This window comes from Schistocerca nitens, chromosome 4, assembly GCF_023898315.1.
Source record: "Schistocerca nitens isolate TAMUIC-IGC-003100 chromosome 4, iqSchNite1.1, whole genome shotgun sequence".
Classification (NCBI taxonomy): Eukaryota; Metazoa; Arthropoda; class Insecta; order Orthoptera; family Acrididae; genus Schistocerca; species Schistocerca nitens.
The window spans coordinates 19,373,830-19,388,718 of NC_064617.1; the positions used below are offsets into that span (position 1 = coordinate 19,373,830).

Sequence of the window (14,889 nt, forward strand, 5' to 3'; positions counted from 1 at the left end):
AAACTTATTGATTCAGTGCCACGGCGTATAGCAGCTCTAATTGCAGCGCGTGGTGGCCACACGACATATTGAATAGTAGGGCTCAAAGGACATATGTACAGATTTGAAAAGGTACCCACTTGTTACTTGTCGTGTACCTAACGTGTGGTATTAAATTAATTGAATTCTTGCGTTTCCTTCTTGGTGCTGCAATTTCCACAAACAGTGGTGTAGTTGCGGACATTCTGTCGTATAAAATAAACACGCCGCAAAGAGAAACAAACAGTGCAGTCAACGAAATCACATTTGGTATGTTAGCGACCGCAAGCGTCTGTTGCAACGAACCACTGAGCATTGAGCATATGAGAACCATGAACAGGAAACTAATTGACCGGGCTCATTCCTTGCGATGTCAGCTATCCCAGGACCAACTAGCTATCGATAAGTTTTTTGTTCTAATCCAGGTATAGTGTTTACAATTTTTTCTTCCTCCTTCGTTATGGCCAGGCAGAAATGGGGCCCTTGCCGATATTTCGCCTGAAAGTCATGTACAAACCTCTGATGTTGTTCTTCTTCAACTTTTCCTCAATCTGCAGTAGTTGGTTCTCGTCGTGAGCACATTTTACCTCTCAGACAATTTTAGTAGCGTCTTTCCTCCCATCCGACATATTTCGTTCAATTCTGCCATGCAAGCTACATTTGTCACGAAACAAAATCATATTCGCGTATTTAACGTGGATCTTTATTCGGTTTTGTTGGTGGGACTGCTTTGTTAGCTGCCTTCATCAATCCTTCTTGCAGCTGGTCCAATTTATGTTGCTCTTGGAACTCCAGCTTCTGAGAGACCTCTTTGCTAGATCTGAACTTCACGGTGTCCACCCCGCTGATTTTTATCAGTTGGCCTTCTTAGCGTTCCTTGTCAGAAACTTAATCTTCATGTTTGGGACATAGCAACCTGGGTCGAGGATTGCTCTTCTCATAGTTTTGCCAGTCTAGATCGGCCTTTGTACTTTCATTGCGGTAGCGACGTGATTCATTTGGAACTGACCTATGGCGGGATTTGGGGATGTGCAAGTTTTCTGTTTCCTGGATAAGTGTTTGAACGCCGTTGATTTCAGGATTAGATTGAATGCCTAGCAAAACACTACGATTCCCTTCCTATTACTCTTCATTTTATGGCAAGCAGCATTTTTTCCAACAATGTTTTGTAATTTTCTCTCTGCGTCGATTTGTGCATTGAAATCCTTGAGCACAGTGAGTGTATGCTTCCCAGGAATCTTATAGCCAGAGTCTCGCAATTTCTACTACAATACATCTCTTACACCTGGTTCCTTATTGTTAGCCTGATTGACTGGAGGATGCACATTTATGGTTGTGTAAATTTTGTTCTTACTTCGAAAGGTTGCAGAAGCACACAGTGCGAAATTTCCTAACTCTCCAAAACTAAATTTGTTCAGGTCACCTCTTTAGGAACTAACCTTTAAATGTTTCTGTGCAAATTTGAATGGATAACGCTAAAATTAGGGCCCTGTGAATAGCTCTTACAGTGGAGAATTTGTATAAAATGTCTCTCCGACTAACGCTATCTGACTGGAGTAGAGGGTTGATTACGATTGTGAACTCATTGCTAATATCTTCCAGGACACAGATTAAAAGCCTACAACTTAAAGTAGATGAAGGAATCGAACAGAAACAATGATTAAATTCAATACTCACATTTATTCACGAATAGACTTATGGGATCAATACATAAAATGAATAATGGAAAAGATGTCCAACTCTGCATGAAGATTAAATGGAAAGCAGTGTCGCTCCCATATCAGTCAAATTACGTTTTTCCCTCCCGAAGCTCAGCGATAAAGACAATGTTTTACTCCTGTAATTTCCGATCAGAACAGTGGCTTGGAGTTGGTTGGGTTGTTTGGGGAAGGAGACCAGACAGCGAGGTCATCGGTCTCATCGGATTGGGGAAGGACGGGGAAGGAAGTCGGCCGTGCCCTTTCAGAGGAACCATCCCGGCATTTGCTTGGAATGACTTAGGGAAATCACGGAAAACCTAAATCAGGAGGGCCGGACGCGGGATTGAACCGTCGTCCTCCCCAATGCGAGTCCAGTGTCTAACCACTGCGCCACGTCGCTCGATGTGCTTGGTGACTAGATCCCAGAAGTCCGCACATTCATTACCAGTGCAACAGGAGGAGTCAGCGGCCTCCAGTTAGCAGCTGTGCCGAGTGCATCCGGACACCACGCCGAATCCGACTCTGACACTCTCGTGTCCTGCCACGATCTGATTCACTCGCGGTGCTCACTTCCACCCTGGCCATTCCTTGCCGCCGACAGGAGCCAGTCGCCAATCGTAGACACTCCCTTCGACAGAGAATCCCGCCAGAAATGGTGTGTCTTTTTCCAGCCTCCAACGACAAAATGAAACCCTCCCCTACTACCGAAAACTATACAGTTCAGCGCTGCAGTCTGGCGTCACACATCTTTACACCAACTGACGTTCTCCAACCAATGTCCGCGGCGTCGAAACTGAGTCCGAGAAATTCAGAGGCCCGCTGTGAGGCAAGAGTTTGTTTCCTGTGTGCTTCACCTCGTAGAAGCGGCAGTCATCAGTCCCCTAGAACTTAGAACTACTTAAACCTAACTAAGCTAAGGACGGCACACAACACCCAGCCATCACGAGGCAGAGAAAATCCCTGACCCCGCCGGGAATCGAACCCGGGAACCCGAGCGTGGGAAGCGAGAACGCTACCGCACGACCACGGGATGCGGGCCCTTAATTACATGGGTCAGTTACGGTATACCCTTCAAATCTTGGGTCAGTGACGTTTCACATTGACTACGTTAGTGCCAAGGCTCTGAGCCTTGGATCCTAAGATCAGATTGCATCGCTGATCTGTGTTTGTTGAACCAACCACAGTGTAACAGGGAACCTGTCGTTGATAACATGCTGGAAATGGAATTACTTAAGCTGCTGATATTTTCTTATTGAGTACAATAGAATAATGCAGCAGATGGACAGCGATGACGTACTACGCTCCCATTAGCACAGAGCCACGAAGTCTCCTCTCAGGGTGATCCCTGAAACGCAGTGTTCCTTCCCTTGTTTGTGTTATTTTTCTATGTTTCGGTATATTCCTTCATTACTTGGGTCAGTGACGTCACTTCCAAGCCCCTGTCCCTCGGTGCCCTAGCTGTGACTGATTTGCTGATTGCTTACCCAACCGCCCACTGGACTTCTCAGCTTAACAGGGAACCTGTAGTAGACTGCGTGCTGCAACTGGAATGAGAGACGACGGTCTTGCCGCAATGCTAACACCGGCTCCCGTGAGATCTCCGAATGTAACCGCTGCCGGGCTCGGCTGCGTGTCACCATCCGGTCTGCCAAGTGCCAGTGGGTCGTACTCAGCCCTTGTGACGACAACTGAGGAGCTACTTGAGTGAAGAGTGGCGGCACCGGCCAGCAGAGCGGTGTGCTGACCGACGTGCTCCGAGGCCCGTTCAGCAGGTGTTAGCCCAGAACCACGAGGTGTCACCACTGGGTCACACCTGGGACCTATTGTTCTTTTCCTTTTTGTTTGTGTTGTATTTCTATGTTTTGAGTAGTCCTCGATTACTTCTGAATTTCTAGCTTGTGTGCTTCTGTAGTGTTCTGGCTGACTGGCTAACTGACTCATTGTCGGCCAGCCCAAACCACTGAGTTTAGACACTTGAAATTTGCGGAGGTTGTCGCTCTTATACTGTACGAGTTGTTTAAGAAGGGATTTTTGCACGTTCGACCTCTTAGGGGAGTGAAATATGGGATGAAAGTCTTTGTGAAATTTTTCGCTATATAGGCAGTTTTGAAGCTAGAATTGGTATTTCAGTTCTCGGTTAGATATTAAGGAATATGTGTTTGGGAATGGGAGTTTCTATGGGAATACCACCACAAGAACGCAAAAGGCTGATTAACAAAAACCTTGAGCTCCAGCTACCAGAACCGCTTTTTGGTCAACAGTACATTTGCAGACACCGTGCTTCTATGACCTTATTTAGCGTGAAAAGTTTAGAAGGTGTAGCAATTTGTGAACAACGTAAAAATTCGACTAAAGAAAAAAAGAAACAAAAAAGGTCGGTGCAGACCATACAGTCTACGTGAGAAAAGCAGCGGTCGCTAAACTAGTCGGACATAAAATGTTCTCAATATATCTTCTCCCTAACACTTCCAGTTTGTCTCATTTATACTGTAGTTCACTTCCAGACCGTCTCTTGCATACAGAGTTTCTGATTTTACTATTATGATGTATCACTTTTTAATATCCGCACAAGCACTTTTATTGTAAATATTCTTAGTTTTTCGCACAGTAAACATATCATGTACAGCGACCAGCAGATCCAAAAATGGTAGTTTCTCAATATCTTTACATGCCCATTTTCTGATTACTCCAGCAGTAAAATGTCTTGCCCGAACCCTCAAAATGAGTTACGAGACACCCCGTGTTTTACACTCCAGAAACTCATAACAAGAGACTGCGATCACCTCAGACGCCTAGCCCTCCCACGCTTGCTCCCGTTGCTCTTTTATTCCCGTTCCTCAAAGGTACAATAACACATATAATGTGTTCTACACTTGACAGCAAAAAAAGTGAAGGCGAAGAACTGCAGCCACAGTTCGATATATCACTAACGTGAACCGAATGCTACGTGCGATTCTTCCGGTTTGCGTAAATAACTCGAGAAAGGAAATCATTACCTAAAATATCACACAAAATAGGCCATGTCTGTATTGTAGATCTATTCGTCGAAAGCACAAAAGCTTTTCTACAAGTAAAATACACTGTTGTCAGCTGCAGGTACACTTCAAAGACTCTTAGCAGAGAAATTTTTGCTAATCGCCACTGTATCTAAATGATCAACCTGAGGGCTTACTGCATAAGAGGGCAACGGTTGGATTCCATGTTAATTTGCAGCAGTAAGAGACAGGTACGATACGAAACTCATCCCTCTGTTCTGATGATGTACAGCTCAGTTTATTTTTCACAGTTGATGTGACAGTTTTTAGGGCGGCATTTCAATGAAAGTCACTTGTAATGGCAAGTACTATAAATCTGGCGGCAACATTTCATGTTAGACCAGTCGCATAGGATGTCTCTGTCTTCTACAAAAGATGATAATAATAATAATAATAATAATAATAATAATGTGGAGTTGATAGTCTCCCATCGGGCGCCTCCCCAGGTGGCGGATAGGGGAATGCTCTCCAGATATGGAGGGTACCGGGGAAATAAAATACCCGGGGTGGGCCAAAACTATCAACCGAAATCCACTAACGTCTGCCTGGTATCCAGCGGTTAGGGGTCAGCGACTGTTCGCCTAGATGGTGCGGCTGCAGCAACCTTCTTGATCTCAACAATCAAGTCGTATTCCTCGTGATCTTTCCTCGGAAGGACCACCACCAAGTTAGTTTTCAGCTTGAAAACCAAACATGATGATAACACAAGGAATGAATCCACTACCCCGGGCACCAGTCGCAAGGCTGGCTTTACCTGGTCATCGGATTCCGGGGGACCAGGAGCATCATGTTACGCCTAAGGTTGAGAACCAGACGACGTCCAAATTATTACACACAAAACAAAGACACTTCATCGGTACACTTAATACTAATACTCTTTTCAAACTGGGCAAGATCAAACAACTTACAGACGTGCTGCAAAAATTCCAGATCAAAATCCTTGCAATCCAGGAAACACGATTTACGGATGAAAACCATTTTGATACGGACAACTACAGGATCTACAAAGGAAAACCAGCAGTTAAAACTAATGAGAAAGCACTCAAACAGTTTGGCACAGCATTTGCAGTCCACAAATCTATCAGAGACTCTGTCATTGACTTCCAGTCTGCCTCAGAACGTATATCAACGCTCTCCGTCAAATCGGCCAACAAAGCATATACCTTGATCAACGCACACGCACCCACAAATAACTATAACAAGAAGAACCGCCAGAAAGTGGATGACTTCTGGAATGACCTTGAAGAGACGACAAACAAAATTGCCAAACACCATGTAATAATCTTGTTAGGCGACTTTAACGCACAATTAGGTAAAGAGAAAAAATACAGGAAAATCACCGGAATCCATACAGCTCACAAGAGAACTAACAAGAATGGGGAAAGATTGATAAACTTTTGCGAAAATTTCGGCCTCATAATTATGTCAACACAATTCAAAAAACCCAACAAGAAACTGTATACTTGGAAGTCGCCCAACACAATGTTGGGTGAATTCCAGATAGATCATGTGGCCATCTCCAAGAGTAACACAGCAGAAATTCTGAATGTGAAAACGAGAAGAGGATTTTTTGACTCAGACCACCATCTCCTACAGATAAAGACCAGATTACAACCCAATAGAAAAAAGCCAAAACTAAACAAAGTGCTGAGACCAGACCCCGAATACATAAAACTCAACAAGGAAAACATCTTACAGGAAATTAGTCAGACAAACACCACAAACTGGACAGAACTTGTGGACGTCCTCAAATCCACGATGAAATTGGGTCAACCCCCGAGAAGGAGAAAACACAGGTGGTGGAATATAATATGTGACCAAGCAATAGAAGAAAGGACCAACGCCTGGAAAAACTTCAATAGTCACAAAACATCAGAAAAATGGCAACAATTTCTAGTAATCCGAAAACAAACATCGAAAACTATTCGGAGGGAAAAAAGAAATTATGACAAACGGCGACTAGATGAGATAGAACAAGATTTTAAGAAGAACAACACCAGGAATTTTTATAAGACGTTTAAAGAACATATTGCAGGATACCAGCCACCCAATCTTTGTTTCAAGAAACCGGATGGTTCACTAGAAACTAACACAAAGAATAACTGCCAAATCCTCGCAGACTATTTCAACAAACTTCTCAACTGCGAAAGACCTACAGAGGAAATTCACTACGAGACGTCTACACCAAATCCTGACGCTAAACCGCCAACCATCAACGAAATAGTAGAAATTATCAAGACTCTGAAAAACAATAGAGCCCCAGGAGAAGATGGAATTATTGCAGAACTATGGAAACTAAATGACGAAAGATTAACAGGAAAAATTCACAAAATCATATTAAACATTTGGGAAACAGAACAGATCCCTTCTGAATGGAAATGCGCACTCATCCATCCACTCCACAAAAAAGGGGACAAAACTGAACCAAATAATTACAGGGGTATCTCACTCGTACCGGTCACATATAAAATCCTATCAAAAGTTCTCATGAATAGATTAGAAGAACAAGCTGACCCACAAATAGGAGAATACCAGGCTGGTTTTCGCAAGGGACGATCATGCATAGAGCAGATCTGGAATCTGAAAATGATTCTCCAGATGAGAAACACCCGAAACACAGTGGTTACTTTTGTAGATTTTAAAAAGGCCTACGACTCAATAGACAGAGTAGCGCTCTGCAAGACGCTGGAGGAATTCAGCATTGACAGAAAGACAAGAGCAATCATTCGGGAAACATTAACTGACACAATCTCCAAGGTTAAATTTATGGGGGATATCTCGGAACCATTTGAAACCCAAACTGGAGTGCGACAGGGTGACGGACTTTCACCATTACTCTTTAATATCATTCTTGAAAAAATTATCAGGACATGGGAAAAAGAAGTCAAAGGAATCCAAATTGGCATTAGAAAAGATAATAGATTCAATGTGAAGTGTTTAGCTTTTGCAGATGACCTTGCAATCCTCACAAATAATAGAAAAGAAGCTACTAACGCCATAGAGAAATTACACGAAATTGCACAAAGAACCGGCCTGCAAATCTCATATGAGAAAACCCAGTACATAGAAAGAGTGCCACAAGACAAATTGCCTATTGTGACAACCCATGGGAAAATTGTACAAGTACCACATTTTAAGTACCTGGGAGAAATCATCCAGCCATCAGGGATCAACCTAAAGGCCAATGAGGAAAGAATAAAAAAACTACAGAAAGCATATAAACTCACGTGGAACTATTATAACAAAAAGTCCATATCCATTAACGCAAAATTGAGGCACTACAACACCGTCGTACTTCCGGAGGCACTGTATGCATCTGAAACAACACAAATAGGTGGGCAAACTAAAATCAAAGAAATAGAGAAACAAGAAAGGAAAATTCTCAGGAAAATTTTTGGCCCGATACAAGAGCAAGGAATCTGGAAGAAGAGACCAACATCAGAATTATATAAATACACAGACAAGATTACAGATACAATAAGGAAAAGAAGAATGCAGTTCTACGGACATATCCACAGGATGAATGAAAACAGAATTTCAAAGCGAATTCTTAAAGTCATCAACTCAGGCAGGGGAAAAACAAAATGGATAAAAGAAGTTGAAGAGGACCTCAGACAAGCACACATAACAGTAAATTATGCAGAAAATAGAACTGAATTCAGGAACATCATCAAAAAACATAAATTTGACACCACAACACAGAAGAGAACAGGATGCAAATGGACAGCGGAGCGAAAGAAACAACACAGTGAACACATGAAGAAAATTTGGGCTCAGAAAAAACATAAACAATCATCATAAAGGAATTCAAGTTCAAACGCTCTCTTAAATGGGAATAATCGAAAATAATAATAATAATAATAATGTAGTAATGAATTAAAGTACAGTAAAGTAATGAGAAGTAGCATAATGAGGATAGCGGGAAAGTTAACATCAAAATAGGTGACCACGAAGTGGACGAAGTTAAGGAATTTTGCTACCTTGTAAGCAAAATAACCCATGACGGACGAAACAAGGACATAAAAAATAGCTTTACTCAGGAGAAAAAGGGCATTCCGAGCCAAAAAAAAGTCCACCGGTGTCAAACATATGCCTTTAACTTGAAGATTAAATATCTCGGAGCACAGCATTGGATGCTAGTGACTCATGGACAGCGGGAGAACCGGAGCAGAAGAGAATCGCAGTGTTTGAGGTGTGGTGCCGCAGAAGAATGTTGAAAATTAGCTGGACTGATAAGGTATGGAATGAGGAAGTTCTGCGCAGAATCGGAGAAGAAAAGAACACACGGAAAACACCGTCAAGAAGGAGGGACAGGGTGATAGGTAGTGTGTTAGGGTACCAGGGAGTCAGGTGAAGCAGAAGAGCTTAAAAACTGTAGGGGGGAGAGAGGGAATGGAAAATAACTGAGGATGTGGGGCGCAGGTGCCGCTCTGAGGCAGTGGTCGGCTCCTGAGGGGAATTCGTAGCGAGCGCCTTCCGCATCGCTGGCAGCGGGTTCTACACAACGCTGTTCAAACTTGTAATTCTTTTGTGTCGGTTGTGAATAAATTGTTGCCACTATTTAAGTTCCGACCCTTGTATTTCGACAAATCCACCAATATCAATCTGCACGAACTCACTGACCAGAATGATACAAAAATAACTCTTATAAAAGGAGTCACATCATTATTCACTAGTTTTCGAAAAAAAAACAGGTAGTGGCGGCACGCATAAAACTCATAACAGCGTTAAAAATACGTGGAACTTTTTCGCCATGCATATTTAATAAAAGACACTTTGATGTATGTATATTTCTTTCTTGTATCTGTACTTTGAGAATGAAGGCCCGCTTCTTCAACATCACTCTAGTACGTGTGTATGCACCCACAGAAGATGATGAGGATGAAGTGAAAGATGAGTTTTATGGTCGACTGGAACAGGAATTAGAAGGCATACCGAGGAATGATGTAAAGATAGTGATGGGTGATTTCAGTGCAAAAGTGGGAAAAGAAGAAGCCTTTACAGAAACAGTAGGAAATGAAAGCCTGCGTGAAGTGTCGAATAAATTTCCATGGGCAATGCAATGGTAGTGAAGAGTACATGGCTTCAGAGAAAGAACATAAGGAAAGCCACATTGCGCTCGCCAGATGACACAACTTTTAATCAAATTGACCATGTGGTAATCGACAGGGTACATACGTCTGACATCCTTGAAGTTGATAGCTGCAGGGGGACGGGGGGGGGGGGGGGGGGCAGGGGCTGACTGCGATCCGGATCATTGTATGGCAAGAGTGAAATACAGACAAAGCATAGCCGTCTATAGATCCAGAGGGAAGAGAAACGCTCCGCGAACACACAATGTTTCCAAACTGAAAGAAAAGGAAGTATCAGAAAAGTTTTAAACAGAACTGCAGAATAAGTGTTAGGCTAAACAAATCCAAGCTCTGGAAAGCATTGAAGGGAAGTGGAGTGTGATTAAAGAAGCTCTACAAGACACTGCAGAAGAGCTCTTAGATTTAGAAGAAAGGGTGGGAAGGGTAGGATGGTATGATGAAGATTGTAAAAAGGCAGTGAAAGAGACAAATGAGGTAAGGAAGAAAATGATAAACAGGACAACAAGATATAATACATAAGAATTCATGAAGAAAAGGACAGAGGCACATAGGATTTGCAGAAGAAAGAAACGAGAACTAGAGAGGAGATGGATTACGGAGCTATAAGAAGAATATAATGATCAAGAAGTAAGAAAATTCTACAAGAGAGTTCAGGAACTGAAGAAAGGATTCCAACCACGTACAGTATTCTGCAGAGATAAAGAAGGAATTTTTATAGGAGGAAAAGAACAGGTTCCAGACCGATGGGCCGAATATTTTCGTGAGCAGCTGAATGTCACTACAGAAAGAGAAGTTCTGGAAGAAAACGAAACAGAGGGTAATTAACCGTGGCAGAATGTTAATAAAGATGAAAGTTCTGTACCTGTACCAACAATAAAGGAGGTTAGGAAAGAAATTAAAAGCCTAAATAATAATAAGGCTCCAGGTAATGATAACATTTCAGCAGATATGATCAAGGGTGGAGATGAACATCTAACAAGATTGGTACATCAGCTGATAGTGAAAATATGGCAAAAGGAAGAGATGCCAGACCAGTGGAACATGGCCATTATATGCCCGATTCATAAGAAGATGGACAAAGCAAACTGTGAAAATTATCGCGGTATTGCTTTAGTCAGCGTGGTGTACAAAGTATTAGCCAAAGTCATTGCTATGAGACTTACACCAATTACAGAAGAAATACTCGGAGACTACCAATGCGGTTTTCGACGGGGCAGATCAACAATCTTCATTATAAGGCAAATAATGAAACAGTGTTATGAATATAATTTTGATGTACATCAATTTATGCAGACTTTAAACAGGCCTATGGTAGTGTTAAAAGGAAAAAGCTATATGTCACCTTAATGGAGATGAAATTCCCAAGTTAACTTATCACTCTGGTACAAATGGCCCTCACCAGCACAAAAGGCCAGGTAAAAGTAGAAGGAAAACTTTCTAAAGAATTTGAGGTCAACCGAGGGTTAAGGCAGGATGATGTATTATCCACGATACTCTTCAACACAGTGTCGGAGAGAATGATGCAAAGGGTAGAGACTGATAACCGAGGTAGCACTCTGTTTAAACGTGTGTACCAAAATCTAGCTTGTGCTGATGATGTGTGTACTTTGTCTAGAAGTGTGAAAGAAATGGAAGAAGGATTTGGCAGACCGGAAAAGGAGGCAGAACAGTTGGGACTTGCTTCCAGGAAAAATGCTGTTGTTAAAGAGAAATATATTAAGTTGAACAGAGGTAATTATGACAGATGTGAGAAGTTCCAATACCTGGGAGCGCTGGTTATGGAGGATAGCAGAATAAGAGAGGAAATAAAATCTAGGATTGTTGCAGGAAATAGAGCTTACTGGGCCCTGATCGAGATCCTCACGTAGCATGAGCAGAAAATGGAAGGTGACTGTCTATCGAACAGTCATAAGACAGGTGGTAATGTATGGCTCAGAAACGTGGACAATGACTGTAGCAGAGGAAAAGCTCTCGAGAAGATCGGAGAGAAAAATATTAAGAAAGATTTTTGGAGCCGTGCATGAGGCGGGGCAACGGAGGATTAGGAGAAACAAGGAATTAGAAGAACTGTAGAGAAATCCTGACTCGGTGACTGAAATTAAGTGAAACAGATGAAGATGGCTGGGCCACGTAGAGCGAATGTCAGAGGATCGAGCAGTCAAAAAGATATCCACAGGAAATCCAGGTGGCAAAAGGAGCAAAGAGGAACCCCGGCAACGATGGCTGGAGGATGTGGAAGATGATTTGAGAAAGACTGGAGTCAGGAGATGGAGGAAACGAGCAGAAAATCGTCAGCATTGGGCTGTGATCTTCAGAGAGGCCAAGGCATGGGCTGTAGCGCTAAGGAGTAAGTGAGTATATTTGTTTCGGTGGCCGCACAACCAGAGGCGGCTCGCGCTCTCAGCAGCCTCCTCCCCCTCTCCCTCTCCCTGCCTGTCGTTGCTGGTGCGGTGACGGGCGTGTCCTGCCACACTGGGAGCCCACCACTTCTCCTGCGTCTGGCCATTGTCAGGCGCTGTGCATGTCTCACTGTATATATTCCTCGGGATAGGACAGGAGCTTCAATTTCAAGCAAGTTCAGTAATAGCCCCACGAAACAACATAGAAATAAGAAAAAAATGTTTTATGTCCAGAGTAAAAGTTTAGTAACTTCAGTAAGCACGCATTTTCGACCTTATTTCCTAAACCATCTTGGAACGTACCGTCCCTGTATAGTCTGTTAACTTTCGGTTTAATGACTCTCTCCAATTTTCTTAATAAATACCGGCAACCTACCACTGGTAAATCTTCGGTTAAATTTCTGACACAATTGCGAGTAATTTATAACGGTGACTAGTTTGGAACGTAAGCGTTCGTTTCCACAGACACCGAGCGGGTAGCGCAGTGGTCAGTACACTGAACTCGCATTCGAGAGGACGACGGTTCAAACCCGCGTTCGGCCATCCTGCTTTAGGTTTCCCGCGATTTCCCTAAATCGCTTAAGGCAAATGCCGGGAGGGTTCCTTCTGAAGGGCACGGCCGCTTTCCTTCTCCGTCCCTCCCTAAACCGAGCTTATGCTCCGCCCCTAATGACCTCGTTGTCGACGGGACGTTCAACACTGATCTCCTTCTCCTCCTTCCAAACCAGACAGCGCTAAAAGTGTCTATCAAAGCAAAATTCAACTCACATACTTGGGCGACGTCCACACGATACATAGTCATACATCGCATATAGAGTAATCTCATCACAGTGTGCAACATTCAGCAGATGAAACTGGCATCGTTAACTTGTTTGTGGTACATGCTTTCAGTGCCATTTTCGCCTGCTGAATGTATCACACGTGTAATGAATATGTTTTGTATGACTGTGTATTGTGTGAATCTTAACCACGTATAATGTCAGTGGAACTTTGCTTTGATGAATACTTTTAATGCACGTCTGGTTTTAAAATAAACGGCTACGTTCTAAACCAGTCACCAGCATAAATTACACGGAACTATGACAGAAACTGTAACAAAGAATTATCAGCTGTAGGTTTCACAGATTTCAGTTAGTTATGAAAAACAGTTTGATCTTTTTCAGTGACATTTAAAATAAATACTGTGAAGATACTAGGTTTACAATTACAACAAATAAGAGGAAAATAGATGCAATTGTACGAGTAGTTGCTGTTACATGAAACATAACAATTCGTATACAGTTGGACAAATTTCCTATAGTTCCTCCGAACTATTACTTACAAGCAAATGCTTGTTAAAATTTCCCCGTCTAGAAAGCTATAAAATAAAACACGACAAATCAACTTGTAGAAACCTTTCCAGTACAGAAATTTTACATTTCACGATCGTTTCCAATATAGTTTCTAACAAAATCCGCTTCAAATCACGACTCACTTTCTGTTGATGTGATCTTGCCTTAAATAAAAATGCTTTGCTAGGATTCACAGATGTTCATTAAATATTGAAATGACTCTTAATGAAGTTAATTATTAATAAAAGTAAAATTTTTTAAAACATCATACTAGGGCATACATTCTGAAGAAATAATTTTATTTGTGTAGTGATAATCTTTATGAAATAAACTCCAATACCAGTGTCTATTTTTATACGATGTTTTAGTAAACATTTTTAGCTTTATGCTCTGAATGTATTTTTTTGTTATTTTATATCTCCTGTATATCAACATTTTGATTATAACTAAGGAAAAACGGTGCTATAAAATTACTGACATATATTTTTGCAATATTCACTTTCATATGAAAAAAACTGAAATTTGTATACATCAATACAGTTTACTTCAGGAGTCTCACAAAAATGTTAGCAAGCACAGCCTGCAACATTTATTATATTAACCTCAGAAAAAGTAACAGAATCGAAATGAACTTGATACATCTATTAATTATTAATGTGGATTAGTTTTCTTTTTGTGCCATGCATGCCTAGTCATTCCTCATAATAGAAGGCTACTATCCTTCGTTTATTAGTCTGATAAGAGCTGCATGTCTGATGGTTGTTTCTTTGCAGCGGAAGGTGAAGCAGGCGAGCGAGAGGGACTTCCGGTACCAGGTAAGTGTCTGCCACGCAATTCTGCTCTACTCCACGACTGCCTCGTAGCTCTTACAGCACTTCTGCCCTAGCACTCTGCTTCGGGTCTCTACAACAAGGAATCTTATTCAATTCGAAAGCAAGTCAAACATTGTCCGTGCTTTCACCAAAACACAGCTCTCTTTGCTGTCAGTGTAAGAGCAACCGTACGGCTCATGACGTGCCTTTCACGTGGAAATCCGCATTAGTTTCCTTGCTGCTGTGATACGGTCCACACATCCGTTGGTGTGAGCAGCGGAGGAACGCAGAAAAGTGACCAGATTTCTGTGTGCGCCTGCTGCGCAGGCCACCGGCGTAGCAGGGAGCGGCGCGAGTAACGAAACCCACGACGTAGACTGCTGGTACGATGCGCGTCTCGGTTGCTCGCTCATACTGCAGGATAATTTCGAGATTTTTGTACAGTGCTGATCCCCCCTCTCACTCCCTGCACACCGTGCCCGGCTAGCTTACGCACTATGT

General features: G+C 42.3%; 1 protein-coding gene across 1 annotated transcript in view; it reads left to right on the forward strand.

Annotated features, from left to right (window-relative positions):
- Positions 1–14,889, forward strand: part of LOC126251374 (transient receptor potential-gamma protein-like) — a 586,511-nt gene that overhangs the window by 421,159 nt on the left and 150,463 nt on the right. The window contains exon 13 of the mRNA XM_049951758.1: positions 14,350–14,391. Within this exon, the coding sequence (XP_049807715.1) occupies positions 14,350–14,391 (42 nt within the window). The remainder of the gene's footprint in view (positions 1–14,349; positions 14,392–14,889) is intronic.